A 15,376-nucleotide genomic window follows, 5' to 3' on the forward strand; every position below is an offset into this window, starting at 1 on the left:
CAGATCGGGATCCAGCTTAAAATTGTAGTGAAATGCAACATATTCATCGTCGTCCATGCCTTATCCCAATTATATGGGATTTTGTCAATTTTTTTTTTATAAAACCAGGAGGTGCTACACAAAACGAGGGTAGCGCGACCCCTCATCCATGCCTTATCCCAATTATATGAGATCGGCAACATGAATCCTGTTTTGTCAATCTGTTATATTTAAAATTATATCATCTATTATGCTAGTAAAAACATACAGTATGAATCCCACCTATCTCCTTATTGTGGGAGGATGTTTGAACAACTACATTCTTTTTTAATTTTTTTCAAAGGGGCTAGGTAGGGGTGATCACGGTTCGGTTAACTGAACCATGGGGTGATTTTCTAGATTGAATTGACTTATTCGGTTTTTACATTTAATCAAATCGAAACTGAACTGATGCAACCGATTAATTGATAGACCAGTGGATCAGCTAACTGCGATTCAATTTTTTTATTTTTTTTGCCATTAATTTTTTTTTAAGTAACTGGAGACAGGGAGAGTGGGAGTCTGAGAGAGTGGGAGAGTGGGAGAAACACAAAGAGCTCAAAGATTGGGGAAGAACGAAGAAGAAATTTTATTTTTGGGAGCGCCAAAGGCCATCGCCCATTGGTCCGTTGAAGCTATTGCAGTTGGGAGCGACAAAGGTCGTTGCCTGTTGATCCGTTGATTTTTGGGAGCGTCGAAGGCCGTCTATAAAGTTATTGCAATTCATAAGTAATTTGGGGAGAACCGAAGGTCGTTGCCCATTGGTCCGTTGGGGAAGAACGAATAAGAAAACTAGGACTGGGACTCTGGGAGAGTGGGAGTCTAAGTCTAAGTCTGAGAGAGTGAGAGTTGAGAGAGAGAGCTCAACGAGAGAGGAAAAGAATGAGTCTGAGAGAGTGAGAGTCGAGAGAGAGGGAAAGAAAGGGAAAGGGAAAAGCTAGGCTGAAAAGTCTAGTTGTTCGCCAGGCGAACTAAAATTCTCAGTTCGGCATTTATTAGATTTTCAAAAAACAATAAAAAATAATATATAATATTAATATAATATATATAATATTATATAAATATAAATATATATATATATATATATATATATATATCGGTCAATTCAGTTAACCGCTGGTTTTTTAAATGGTTAATCGAAACTATCGCTTTTTTTAAACATCGAACCGAAACCAAACCAACCAGTTTGGTTAACCGATTTTCAGTTTGGTTTCAGTCAGTTTGGTTTTCTGATTTGTTTTTGCTCACCCCTAGGGCTAGGGTAGCCGATCCCCCAAACCCATAAACCACCCAACACAGTTGCAGGACCTTACTAATCAGAGCAGTACATTTGGCCCCAATAGGAGGACATTCAGTGTATACTATGTAAAGATCAAGAGCCATGGATTTCATAAAAATGTGATTATAGAAAGGAGGCTAAGGAGTGGATGCGGGAGTGCGGATGTATGGCAAAGAAACAAAGTTGAGAATGTGGTATTCTCGGGGTTATTGCAACCACTCCTTGCCGTCACAAAGTTTGGATCCATATCTATAAAGTATAAACTACACAAATGGAGTGCTTTTCTCCAAGTCAATGATCATGGTGGTAATAGACCACTCTTGATCTCCTACCCACAAAATGTAAGACACCCGGACCGGACATAAAACCTAAAAGGGGAGAGATTAACGGGTTAGAGGTTCAAGTATGGCAAATCAGAGGGTGAACCATGATTACGTGGCATATACATACATATACCACAAGATATTTAAATACTATAAATAATATATTATATTGGTAATATTATATTTGCATGTAGTTGATAGATGGTTAGTTCAATTACTTCTTAAGTAATTAACCAAGGTTCAAATCTCCCTAACTTGCATTTTCTTTGAAATACATGTTCTTAATGCAATATATACATTAAAAATTCATAAATGAACACAAATAATGAAGTGGATTAAAGGTAACAAGACTACACATGGGAAAAAAGTAATGGATTTTAATCTTGCCATTTGCATTTTGAAAATCCACACATTTGAGACCTAGGCATTTTAGGAAACCGGGACCGGTTCACTAGTATTTTTTGTTTAATCACCCAGTTAACCGATTTTGGGTAGTTTTTTTACCTGTTCTAGTTTATAGGGTATGACCAAACCAGATAGAATACCAGGTCATAGTTCAACCCGTCCTACCAATTGGTCTGGTCCAGTTTCCTAAACACACTTCTTTGCCCACGAACATGTATTGGGAATATCTCCCTTGTTCCCAATACACAGCGATAATGTCTTGTGGGTAGGGATGCGGGAAGAGTTAGTGGGTAGGAGGTCCAAGCTTGTAGTAGAGTTGTCAAAATAGTCAGTTCCTAGTTCCTACCACTTTTTCATCCCAGCTGAAGCATTTGTTGGAGGGACTTTTCAAATTTCATGGCGGCCAGCAATGTTTGTGATCGAGATTCAGTATTCCTAAGTAATTTCTAGAAGAAACTGTTTAAATTACAGGGTACCATACTCAGGATGAATTTGGCCCATCACCCCAGACAAATGGGCAAATGAAAGTCCTCAATAGTCAACATTCAACCTTGGAGAACCATTTACAATGTTTTGCCAGCAACCATCCACAAATATGGGCTCAATGGCTTCCTTTGGCAGAATGGTGATACTATACCACCTTCCATTCAGCAATGAAAAACCACTTTTAAAAGCAATATTTTTGGTTATATCCCTACTCTCATTACTTACATTCTTGGTACCACACAAGTGTAAGCGCTTTTATAAGGAGCTTAGAGCAAGGGACCAAATCATCTCAGTTAAAGGAAAATTTGGTTGCTGCTAAGGATGAAGAAGTATGCTGATCAGCACAGATCCAAGCACGAATTCCAAACACATGCTCTTCTCGTCGTCACTCATTTGTAACCCCATAAACAGAGTTCCGTAGCAGTATGAAGGTCTCAATAGATTGTATTTTGGTAGATAGAAAAATAGGTTAGAAAACGTAAAGCATTTTTTTGTAGCAACAGAAGGAAAGAACATCTTGAACTTTAGACATACCCAAGACACCATACATGTTCATATTCCGAACTAGGATATACTCGGAAAAGAAGGTTGATTTATATATATATTCACAAGTCACAAGTTGGTAAACATCCTATATCTTCCTTAAATGTAGTAAAGACTGGGTAAACAGGAAATCTTTTTTTTTGCAATTTCTCAAACAATATCTCCAGTCTCCACATGAGAGAATAATTTTAAGCTCCAGTCTCAACCTGCTAATTTGTCGGTGCCTAATCTTATCTGATCTTACCACCTGTTCAACAAAAGATGCAGCAAAGAGCCCAAACCAAGAATAATTATGTTGCCATCAAACTCCCAAAGGTCCCTGGAAAGAAAATCTTTAAGTCCCCAATCCCAATCAATATGGTCATGCAAGAGATATGCAGGCTGTGATAGTGAAAAGAGCTCAATGAAATGCAAATCCTTGGTGTTAGCTGACCGGCTAATTGCTATCTGATGGGTTACTTGATTTTTAATCACATTAAGTAAATTAAGAGAAATTTAATCAGAACAGAAGCATAATCCTCCCACATTCACATAAAAGCTCCACCTTTATTTAGTACCCTCATCTTCTTGAGTCTTTATACAAAGTCAGATTTTCAGTGTAAGAATAAATGAAGGCCTAGCTGATAAGCTGGAAACAGGATTTACTGAAGAGAAGGGGTGGTGGGTTTTGTAACTGAAGCAAACACACAGATATGAGCAGGTATCAGGCTTGTTATAGCACAAGCCAATGAAAATACTCATACTAGCTTCTACATCCTGGACCAGGAGCGGCTCAAACTTGCTTCAATTGTTCCATGCGGTTCATCTGTTGGTCTATAAACATCATCATCAAACTGCAACAAAAACAAAAATTATCAGTACCAATGGTAATCTAAGGAAAATCCAACATAGAGGAATTTTTTTCTCCCCTTCCTAAATTTCCCCAAATCTGGATTTCTTAGATTGGAATAGCTACACCCTTCAATATTTCCTAAGCATGGTTTTCTAACTTATATACCCAAAATTCTCCCCATGATTAGGTATATTTTATGACACTTATCTTTATTAATTAATACCCATTTCTGTTACTATATTTCTAGCCAGATCCTTGATTCATATTTTGTCCTTACTATTGTGTTGTCTGTGCATTTTGCCCAATGGAATGAATACATGATGATCCAGCATTGACACTTTAAACTGAAGTACTGGAAACAATAAAGTTACCCAATTTGAAGCATCTGGGAAAAACAATGATAGAAAATTGGTAAATTCCCATCAGATCTTCCAAGATTTTTATTTTCTCTACCTACTTGTGTCCATCATGAAATCAATGCGGTGCCATTTACATTGAGAATGGATCCCTGGGACCATTGACTAGGATAACATACTTCGGTCAACCCTTGTCAAGTGGAGGTATATCTAAATGCACAAATTGCGGATTACTGTTGTGAAATTACAAAAGAATGCCTATCAAGTGCAAGTGTCTACTTTACAAGGATGAGCCAGAGTATGTTACTCTGGTCAACAGTCTAGAGGATCCAAATACATATACATTTGCTTATTAATAGATCATTTGATTAAATCATTTAGTTCAATTTAGGTTTCTGTTAGTTTTTACAAGTCAGATCTCAAACAGATAAAGTTGTACCTTAACAATGGTTGGATTATCCTTGCTTGATATATTAACTGGTAAGAAATGAAGATTTGGCATTCTTAGTTTGATAGATGATATATCTGGAAACCTGAAAGCAAGATAATCAAGAATCAATCAAAAATGACCATAACATTCAAACCCTAAAGAATCTTATATGAAACCGTGTATACATTTATTCATGCTTATGTGTGTGTGCATGGGGGGTGGGGTGGGGCGAGGAAGAGACCTGTTGAGAACAGTCCTAGCCATGTCATAAAGGGTTCTTTGAACGGATGAGCTGTACACTCCCTCTTTTGCAGGACCAAAGAATATGCTGAGCAATACTTTCTTCACATCCAGGTACCTCTCAGTGAAGTACAGAGGCTTTGTTGGAACACTAGAGAGAGATTCAAAAGGGTAACTGCAAGTAATGAGCTATAAATGAGAATGTTATTCCTTGAGAGAAGTAAAATAGTGTGAAACAAGACCCAGCATGCCCCATTGTCAATATTCTAAATTGGTTCAGAACAGACAGTCGTCCATCCACCCTTCTTTTTTCTTGTTTGTACTGCTGCCAATGGCTGTCAGCTTGCATTTGATTGCAATCAGCCATACATGTTCAAAGAACTGCCAAACTTTTCTTATTTCCCTCTTTTGTTGCCATTATAAATTGTCAAAGCTCGTCTTCATTTTGGATAGAGATTTATGCTATGACTAAATAAAATTTGGGATGATTTGTCTTGTGACTTTAACACCAATGACTCTGTGAGCAGCTCCCTGTATAAGCAAGTTTTTTTATTTGCTTCAAGTTCTTCTTAGAACCCTTATTGCCTTCTTCTGTGGTTGGAAAGTGAGGATTTCACTCATAATTTATATGCATTTTTGTTAATTTTAGGATATCCTTGGGCATTGTTCATTGGATTTGCACAGTTCTGCTAGGAGTTCTTTTTTCCCTTTCTTTGTGTAAATCTAAGGGCAGCATTCTTATGGATGATTTGGGAACCCTAAGGTCTTCTTTGATAAGAAGAAAGATCAAAGTATTTTCATTGATCTTATCACCATCAGAGTGGTTCATTGGGCTCATATTAGAGAGAAGTTTTGGAATTTTATTAACAATGATACCATAGAGGCTGGTTGGCTCTTGCATTTTCTTTTACTTTTACTTTGAAAGACAATCTTGTACAGGATTGGACTCCCCCTTATTATGGCTCCATCAAGCTCAAATTTGATGGAATCTGGGTTTCAAGTGTATGAGGAGTTTTTAGGAATCATGAGGTGAAATCTTAGAGGTTTATTTTCGAAAGAAAGCACTCTTCAAAGGAAGAAGTTCTGAAAAGGATTATGGGGATGGTTTGCTCTTGGTTGGCAATACATCCTTTATTTAGAAATAGACATATTTCTTCCTTTTTTGATTCAGACTTCCTTTTTGTAATGAATTTTTAGTTATTTTGAGGGATGGGTGTACTGGGTTGATGGTTTATCTCTGTACAGCTTCTCATTGCACAGTGACTTAATTGTATTTTGGCCCCTTTTTTTTAAATGAAATACTTTACCTTATACTTTCAATAAAAAGGCCTGATAGGATAGGAAGTTTCTTCAAATTGTTGCACTAACGGAAATTTCAGAGGTTTGGTGTTATTTGAGTTTTGTTAGTTTGAATATTCAGGAGTTATTTTTTAATTTGTTAGTGTCTTAATAATAGGATAGTTTGGATAGGAGGTAGTTGGATTGGAAATATTGAACCATTCATTAGGGAGATTTGCTCTCTATATGGATGTAGAGGGAAGCTGTAGCACGACAGCCTTAGGGTGTTTCTTTGTTATTTCTTCTGTTGGTATCTTCTTTTATCTTGCTCCCTTTGTACTTAGTTATTAACTTATTAACTATACTAACAAATATTATTGACCTTGTTTACCAATTAAGAAAATGCCTTTATTTGTATAAGAAGGGAAAGGAGAAAAGGTGGGGTTCAGATACTATGAACCCAATCAGAAAGAAAAGAAAAGAAAAACTCTATCAACAAATAATTTGGAAAGTCAACTACCTAACAGAGGGGAGACAAATAACAAAGTTATATCTTTTTTTGTTAAAGTTTTTTCTCTATTTTTATGAAATAAATGAATATATGGTGGATTAGATGATTAATTGTTGTCAGATTCTTTCCATTTCACCTGTTTTTCCATCTTCCAAATTGATGACGTGATGACATGACAAGATGAGACACATATCAAATGGTTGAACCACCAAGGGTGAACCACCATCTCCAAGGGTTAGAGATCTGCTTGGTTTCCAGGGAAAAAAATTATGTGGCATGTGTATCTCAGGCTAGTCAATCAGGTGAAATAAACAGCACTGTGAGAACAAATACTGACATTTTCGTAGACAATGAACCTTTTTTATCAAAAACTGATAAACAGTACAATTATACAAACATTCAATTTATTTTTTGTCTATCCAAAACATTTTTAACCCCTTAAGCTTCTCATGAAATAGTTAATCCATACCTCCACAAAGCACTGACTTCTGTTGCCAGCATTCTCTCATTTGATTCTGGAAGAGTTGTGTATTTGTCCCTAACAAATCCTTCAAAACCTGACTGTTAAATAAAAGAAACAATGACATGAGAAACCAGTGAAAAAGATGAGATAAAACTAAACAAAGCAGAACGTAAGCTGACATGGACTAAGGTTCTTGCTTCAATGTATGGAGGGCAACAAATATCATACAATATTTGAACTTTAAAACGAGCACTTTGGAAAATATTATGCGAAAAATACATGAAATAAAAGAAAATGACAAACACTTGTATTACAACAGGGACAAGATCTCCTAGATGGGCCCTCCAGGAATTTTCTAAAGAACAGCCCAAAAACTTAATAGCCACAGAGAGGTGGTGTCTGACCAATCTAGTCCATGTGTCAGAATATGGAAACTGGATTTGTCCAGGTATGCAGTGCGATTCCCTAATATAAACCCTATATCCTGTATGTTATATTTTCCTCTGAAAACAGCCAGGAAATGCTATCACCTTTCACAAATAGAAAAGGGGGGAAGAAGATATATTTCAACCATCACATACGTAAAGGGTTGAAGAATGATGCAGATATCTTTTGGACCACAACTAATGCAGTTAATCTGTCGCAATTGAAGATTCCTGGCTTCATCATTGTTCCATTAAGTACGAACACCTATAAAACCCTTTGCTTCTAAAAAGCAAATGTTGAATAATTATGCTTAACACCCTATCCTAATGTCCATTCATTTCAAACCATAGGTTTCCATATCAAATGATAGCAAGTCATTGAAGATATCAAATGATAGCTTTAAAGCCCAAAAAGGAGGGAAAAATGACTAGACTTGTACTTTTCATGAAATCTTTTATTACAATTACATGCGATTTTAATTTGTAAAATGAATTTAGGATTGCCCCATCATGCAATTTCTTTCTTTTTTTCGGTAAGCATATTTGTATATGCAATTGGAGTATATCATGCAAGAGAAAGGTATAGTATAAATGTATAATCACTGCTTTATCCAATACAATGCTAGAAATTTTAGCAACAAGAGCTTGATATAAATATCTTATATACTTGAGACAATATGAATTGCCTCCATTGAAAGAGGAACCCACTTAATGGAGGAGGAACCTACCTTGGTTGTTTTTAGTACCGCTAATCCTTCAATTCCGGAAGTCACTCGTAAAGCACCAGACTTCTTCACTGTAACTTCGGTTGTATGTCTTTCAGATCCAAGTTTAAACCCTATAATCCAGGAAATAAGTGCTTACATATTCTGGGAAAGAGATAGTTTCTCAATATAACTAGATAAGACTGGTTAGCAAAGAAATATCTAAAGAGTAGTACCAAGCAATCTATCTAAAATTAACTACTCTATAAATATATATTTTATAATTGCATATTATGATTCATGATTTTTTTTCTTTATTGGAAACCTAAAAAATCAATTGTTTTCAGCTAAGAATTGCATTGCCCTCAAGGCACGATCATAATAAAGTTCATACTGAAAAATGGCAAACCATGTAATCAATGAGACAATTGGCTGCCCTTAAATTTCAACATCACAAGTTCAAAGCCATCGAAGACCCCACATCATATATTTTCAAGGTTGAATTATTTGACTAGTCCATGAAATGCATCTAGTGAAGACTTTAAGCCTTAGGATGATCATTGAGTGGCCTGGAATGGATTTGACAAAGGCTCAAAGAACCTTGGAGCATCCAATATACACATGGGATACTAATTCTTGGTAAGTGGGATATCACAACAAAGGTGATGCTCAAATGAGCTTTGTATTGATGCTTAATATGTGACCAACTTGAATTATCATGCAGTATGGTCACCATGCCTAAGATCCCTGGTATGGCATTGCTTAATGTTGAAAGGTTATTATTCCGTAAGTTTAGTACCGCAGGGGTACTTTGGTACTTTCAGCACCTTTTATTTTAAGTTGTGTCACCCTAGTATAAATAATAAAAAGCTGGCGCTGCCAGCATCTTTTTTGTGACTCCAAATGTCTTTCTTTCTTCTCTCTTCCTTTCTTCCTTCTTCTCTTCTGGATAACACTCAAAGAACCCAAAAAACGATAGGCTTACAGGAGGACACATTATATTTGAGAATCAAAGTAAAAAAAAAAAACTGTGCTCTTCTTATTGTTTCCTAGGAAAAAAATTGAATTTACAAACCATGTTCATGTGGTTGACCATCAATATATACACGTTCCCATGGCTTTTCAACTATTTTGATTATAACAGTTGTTACCTGCATACCAAAACAAGGATTAACCTTCCTTAAATATGTAAAATTACAAACTGAAAACCAGAAACATAAAAGACCATTTAGTCCAACAAATAGGACAACAAGATAAGTACTATCTCCTTTTCAACCAACCTTTACAAGTTTTCCTTGTAATGCTAAAATTTAAACAGAAAATCTATGAGACAGTTTGCATCAACATCAAATAAATACTGATAACATGTATCTTTTAAATTTAAATAAATATTAAATATCACCATAGAGGCTAAAAATAGTATTGGTTGTTCTTCCAATCATCATTCATATTGAAATTTGTCAGGGTATATCAAATTGAAAACAGCTATGGCAGGACAGAAGGGGGCACTCTCAGGACTCCATAATAAATTTTCAACCTCTAAACATGCCTTCTACATCTGGTTCCTTAAATCATGCATATCCAAACAAGTAGAAAAGTAGGGTGGCAGAATTCAGAAATCATGAATTGATGAGGATGTATAGAAAACATTGTAGCAAAGACGTAAGGGTATTTCATTTGAATGAGGCCCAAATGATCCTTGTCCTCATCCTCCTTGGATTCTTTGGGCATGACTTCTGGCATGAAATTGGGTCCCTCCAACTTGCTCCAGTTAAGAACAGGTGGCTCCTCAAACAACTATAACATGGAATACTCATCTACATTTTACTGCTTCTATGGAACCTCAAGGTCCCCAATACAGTGAACAACTTCAATAAGAGCCATTAATAACTTGAATACTTCATTAAGAGTTCTAAATCTAGAAAAGAAGAAATAAAATTTGATCATCCATCCACGAAATATACATGCCACTTTTACTCCACCATACCATGGTTCTCAGTAAGATGGAGAAATACTATAGATAAGGGAACAAAAAAAAAAAAAAAAGAAGAAAAAGGATTTCCTTAGAATCTTAGTGTTTGGAAGTATGATTAGTTCTTATTGCGATAAGTCCTTATTTTTATCTCAGAACAATGTGCCTGGAGTCTGATTAGATTATCATGTTGGAATTGTTGATTTTGGGGGGAGGGGGGGTTTGCACATACACACACAATTAATAAGTGATAAATGTTGATTCAGTCATATTAATTAGAGCAAAGCTTCAGATCTAGTGGTCTAATAAGAGGTGTACTCAAATGTAAAAGAATGTTTATCTAATTAGTTTAACACATAAGTAGTAATATTTCAAACTTCCAAACATCATCTTACTCTTATTCAAGGAATGGAAGAGGAGCTCTTATCAGTGAACCGGAGTTTCAAAACTAGAAAGTCAGGACCTTATTTCAGATAAATAGAACATGAAGGAATAAAAAGAATATGGTATTACACCAGGACTGGACATTAACTAGGAAAGGGATCCAGTTTCAGACCCTTAATGCCAAACACTGAAGTAGGCCAACCCATGTCAACTTATGACTCCAAATTGCCTAAATGTAATTCATTGTCTTACATTATTTGAGTTGGTGACTCGTTTTCAAAATCTACCCCCCAAAACCCTTCTGGTTAATTTTCTTTTTTCCTTGTTTGAACCCAAAGCCTTGTTTTGGTCCTTTGTCATTCAGTAACTAAGCCAGGATACTGAGACTTGCACCATTTGACAAAAAAAAACAACAGATAAACAAGGATTTGAATGTTATATCAACTCTGATGTACATCCTTTAGATGGGTTAAATAAAAATGGCTGGTTTCAGATTTCCAAGGTCAACACATTGCATTGGTTCAAAAAAAAAAAAATCTCAAAATTAGGGGCTCACAACAAGGAACAGATAATTGATAGTAAAAGCAACAACTAGGTAAACTGGAACCTTAAGGGTTCCAATCATAATTCTCCTAAACAAACACAAAGCTGTTCCCAGGGTATGCCTATTTTGAACACCACAAGGATATCTTGTTTTTGAGATGCTTTTTTAACCTTTCTCAAAATGGAATTTTTTTCAAAATATGGGCAAAATCAAGAATAAGTTCAAATTTCCAGGAAAACCCAATACTTGCAAACTGGGTTTCTATCATTATGATCTATTTTGCCTTTTTTCTATTTCTTTTCCCCTTCTAATGTTTATCTTATCTCTTTAATTGCCTATGATTTCTTGTCATCTCTCTCTATTGTGTACCAGAATTATATATATATATATATATATATATATATATATATATATATATATAAAGAGAGAGAGAGAGAGAGAGAGCTTGAAACTGTAAAGAAATATTGGAATTCCAGAAATTCCAATAAAGTTTTAAACCCTGGAACGCCCTTTCTTGACAGCAGCCTGTGTGTATAGAGACTGATAGACAGATTTTCAGTAGCTGCGAAGTCAGAATGGTATATACCTGCTGATAAAATGATGTGAAGTGCTGCCCAAGTTCAATTGCAAAATCTTCCACAGAAAGAACTTCCATACATTCCTTTGCTTTGACATATACCTGCATATTGATCCAATTTAATTAAGACAACTTCCAATAGGAACAAAAAAGAGGTCCCTTACTTTCAAAAGGCTCCCTCTGGTTGGAGGTAAAACGAAGAAAAATGAATGATTTCTGAAAAATGTTAATTTACGGAGTTTGGTTTCACATAAGATGCTTATGGAATATGGACATTTTCAACATGAGTAATATTTGTAGGAAAATGGCATTCCCTCCAATTTTCTGTAAGTTGTTGGTCCTCTCAATTCATAGGCTGCAAAACCATATATTTCTCCTAATTATTCAGGTTTATTTTCCAAGTTAAGTGAAATGCTAGGAAAATTAGGAATATGATTTTTTTCCTATTACATGTAATTTTGCGAATAATTCCTTCATTTTACTGCAACCAAATGCAGCCTAAACAGAAAACTATTTTCCAATGAGCCTACAGTTAGTGATAAAAGTATTTTAAGGAAAAAGGAAAAAAGGGCCATAAACCAATATAGGCCATGGAAAAACACGGAGACTTGGGAGTTCATGTTGGGTTATAGGTCTGTAACTCTGTTTGAGTGTTTTGCCTCTGTTTTTTGTTCAGAAATTTCCTTCATAATCTGACATGGACTACCCTTTGATGTGAGGGGTGGGCTGGATATGAACCTCATCTTTGGATTTTCTTTTCTTTTTTCTTTGTTTTTCCTTTTCTTCTGCTCTCAGACTTGAGTCTGAATTGTCACTCTTCAACCCCAGATTTTACAATGCCCCCCCTTTAGGAAATGAAGGAAAGCTAAATTCAATTTATCAACTGCCTTAGGAGGTGCCTGAAATATATTTAAACCATGTTCTAAAGCTGCAAAATCTGAATCATTGTGATTCTGATCATTCTTCCAAAACCCACCAACCCATAATCCTAGAATAAGGTTGTAGATTTGAATACAAAATATAAACCCATGATCCTATGGGTCTTCATGAAGGATCAATACTTAACCTTAACTATTTGCTCTAATCATAGATGAATTGACTAAACATATTCAAGGGGAAGTTCCATGGTGCATGTTTGTTTGTTTTGATAAATTCCATGGTGTATGTTGTTTGCGGATGACATCGTTTTAATTGATGAAACTAATGAAGGATTAAATGAAAAATTAAGCTTATGGGCAAATGCCTTAGAAACAAGAGGTTTTAAAATAAGTAGGACTAAACAAACTATATATGTAAATTTGGTAATAATATGAGTGTAAATCAAGATACGCTTAGGATTGGACACCAAGAGATAACTCAACATGACCATTTTTGGTACCTTGGTTCAATAATCCATAACAAAGGAGAGGTCGAGGAGGATGTTGCTCAAAGAATTAGAGAATGATAGAGCATGATGGGCAAAATGGAGGGGTGCATTTGGACTTTTATGTGATAGGCGAATACCACTTGGATTAAAAGGAAAATTCTATAAAACAGTTGTAAGGCCAGCTATGTTGTATGGAGCAGAGTGATGGGAAGTCAAGAAACAACATGTCCAGAAAACAAATGTGGCAGAAATGCAGATGCTAAGATGGATGAATGGAAAAACTAGAAATGATAGGATCAGGAATGAAGTTATCCCGTATAAACCTAGGAATAGCTAGGTGATAAAATGAGAGAGAGTAGACTAAGATGGTTTGGGCATGTGCATAGAAGACCACCAACTGCGTCAATTAGAAGAAGTGATTTTGTTACACATTGAAGGGGCTAGAAGAGCTCAGGGTAGACCAAAAAGGGCATGGGTAGTAGTAAGAAATGATTTAAGCACTAAAAATTTAACAGTGGATATGGCTTTAAATAGAACGGATTGGTGAAACAAAGCCATATAGCCTATTTCATATAGTTGGGACAAGGCATGGACAACAACGACGATGATGATGATTTGAATACAACATCGAACTAGACTACAGAACTAATTAGAAAATATGCATGTACCTTAGACTGCAAACAGAACTCAAATTCTAGAATGCTATACAAACACCCCTTATTACCAACTAATTGGGCTAAAGACAGTGAAATCCATTCTAAATATGGAACCATAAAAGCCTTATACAATATCTTCTCTTCATTTTACCAATCAACACAATACAACCTCATTTAAATACATAGAGACTATTACTGCAACTAGTTAATACTTGCAGATATAGAAGGTTTTTCCATCTTCAAGGGAGTTCTCTTGCATGCAATTCTGAATTTTCTACTATTCTGATTCAGAAACTTAATGAATTACGCATCCATTAACAGAAACATAAAAAAGGATACGAGAGAATTATTACTGTGTTCTTCATGGTATCGGTGGCGACGATATCAGAATTGTCTTCGCGAACATACGCAGAAATGCAATCGGAGAGGAGGCTTATGTTGACATTCCACTCAACGAAGAAATGACGCCCATCTTCCTTCCTCCAGACCCTCCCAACCCTAACCTTCGACTTCCCGTGCTGCTGCTCAAACCCCAATCCGTCAATCTCATCCGCCATTTCGATCCTCCAAAGAAACCGGCCTCAAAAACACAATAACCGTAACTCCAGTAAAGCTTTCGGGATCTCTCTCTATGTATATATAGACAACAAGAACAGAAGAAAAGCTGATCCAACTGAGAAGCCTGATCTATTAATTATTAATTGAGTTGCAGCTGAAAATGCAAGCTTATCCCGACTCTTGAGACTTCTGAGAGTTCCTACGAAAACAAGTAACCCACAATTATATTGGAGCGGAATCTATTGAGTCGCTGTCAGACTAATAAGATACACCGAGAAGCATAGAGGTAAGCTTACCTACTCGAAGTATACCGTTAGACTGGAATACTTTGTTTTCGTTAATTGATAAAGTGTAGACAGTTCTAACTAACTGTTGAAGAAGCCATTAGCAGATGTAGTGGAGTGAAACTCATCACGTCCTATCATTACTCTGACATCCAAGAATCCAGGCGTTAACTACCTCATTCGGACTCGTAGGCGAACTGGTCCGAGGGCCCTAACTTGCCACGTGTCGTACACGGGATTATGAGATCCAGTAATCAGGTCCCATATTCGAGATAAATTATCATCAAAATGTGAGTTTTTATTTGGTAGATAGATGGAACAAGTGGCAAGTTATGATCTATGTTATATGTCTGCCACGTGGTAAGTTATGAGGGTCCAAGATCATAAGTGGACTGTAGAAGTCATCCGACCCAGACCCGGGGCAATGGGAAAATGGGACGGTGCGGATCGTTGTGTTTTGTCCGACTGTTAAGCGTTAAGCCACCAACTACCATTGTTGACTTTATTAGCTCAATCTCAATCAGCCCATTGGAACAGCTTCTACCTTTCTACACAGAGTCGTAACTGGATTTTATCATTTCTATTATTTTCTTTAAAATGATTAAAAAAAGTATGGGTCGAGCTGGCATCCTCATCGTGTCACGGATGATCCGACTTCTCTGTTTGGTCTTTGCGACAACAGAAGTTTGGGGTAAAAAGCTGAAACAAGAACCAAAATCTATGGGCGTTCTTGGTTGTTTTC

At 36.1% G+C, this 15,376-nt stretch overlaps 1 protein-coding gene across 1 annotated transcript; it reads right to left on the minus strand.

Moving 5' to 3' along the window:
- Positions 1 to 3,580: 3,580 nt before the first annotated feature.
- On the minus strand, positions 3,581 to 14,906 carry LOC148847590 (uricase-2 isozyme 2-like). Its single transcript, XM_088950280.1, has 9 exons — positions 14,647 to 14,906; positions 14,146 to 14,549; positions 11,780 to 11,872; positions 9,369 to 9,444; positions 8,318 to 8,427; positions 7,171 to 7,262; positions 4,914 to 5,087; positions 4,682 to 4,775; positions 3,581 to 3,887 (listed from the first exon to the last, which is right to left on the minus strand). Exons 2-9 carry the CDS (start codon positions 14,347 to 14,349, stop codon positions 3,804 to 3,806), a joined length of 927 nt encoding a protein of 308 aa, XP_088806406.1. The 5' UTR covers positions 14,350 to 14,549; positions 14,647 to 14,906; the 3' UTR covers positions 3,581 to 3,803.
- Between the last annotated feature and the right edge of the window lie 470 nt (positions 14,907 to 15,376).

This window comes from Nelumbo lutea, chromosome 6 (assembly GCF_056320005.1).
Source record: "Nelumbo lutea isolate HS-2025 chromosome 6, American lotus-T2T, whole genome shotgun sequence".
In the NCBI taxonomy this organism is placed as follows: domain Eukaryota; kingdom Viridiplantae; phylum Streptophyta; class Magnoliopsida; order Proteales; family Nelumbonaceae; genus Nelumbo; species Nelumbo lutea.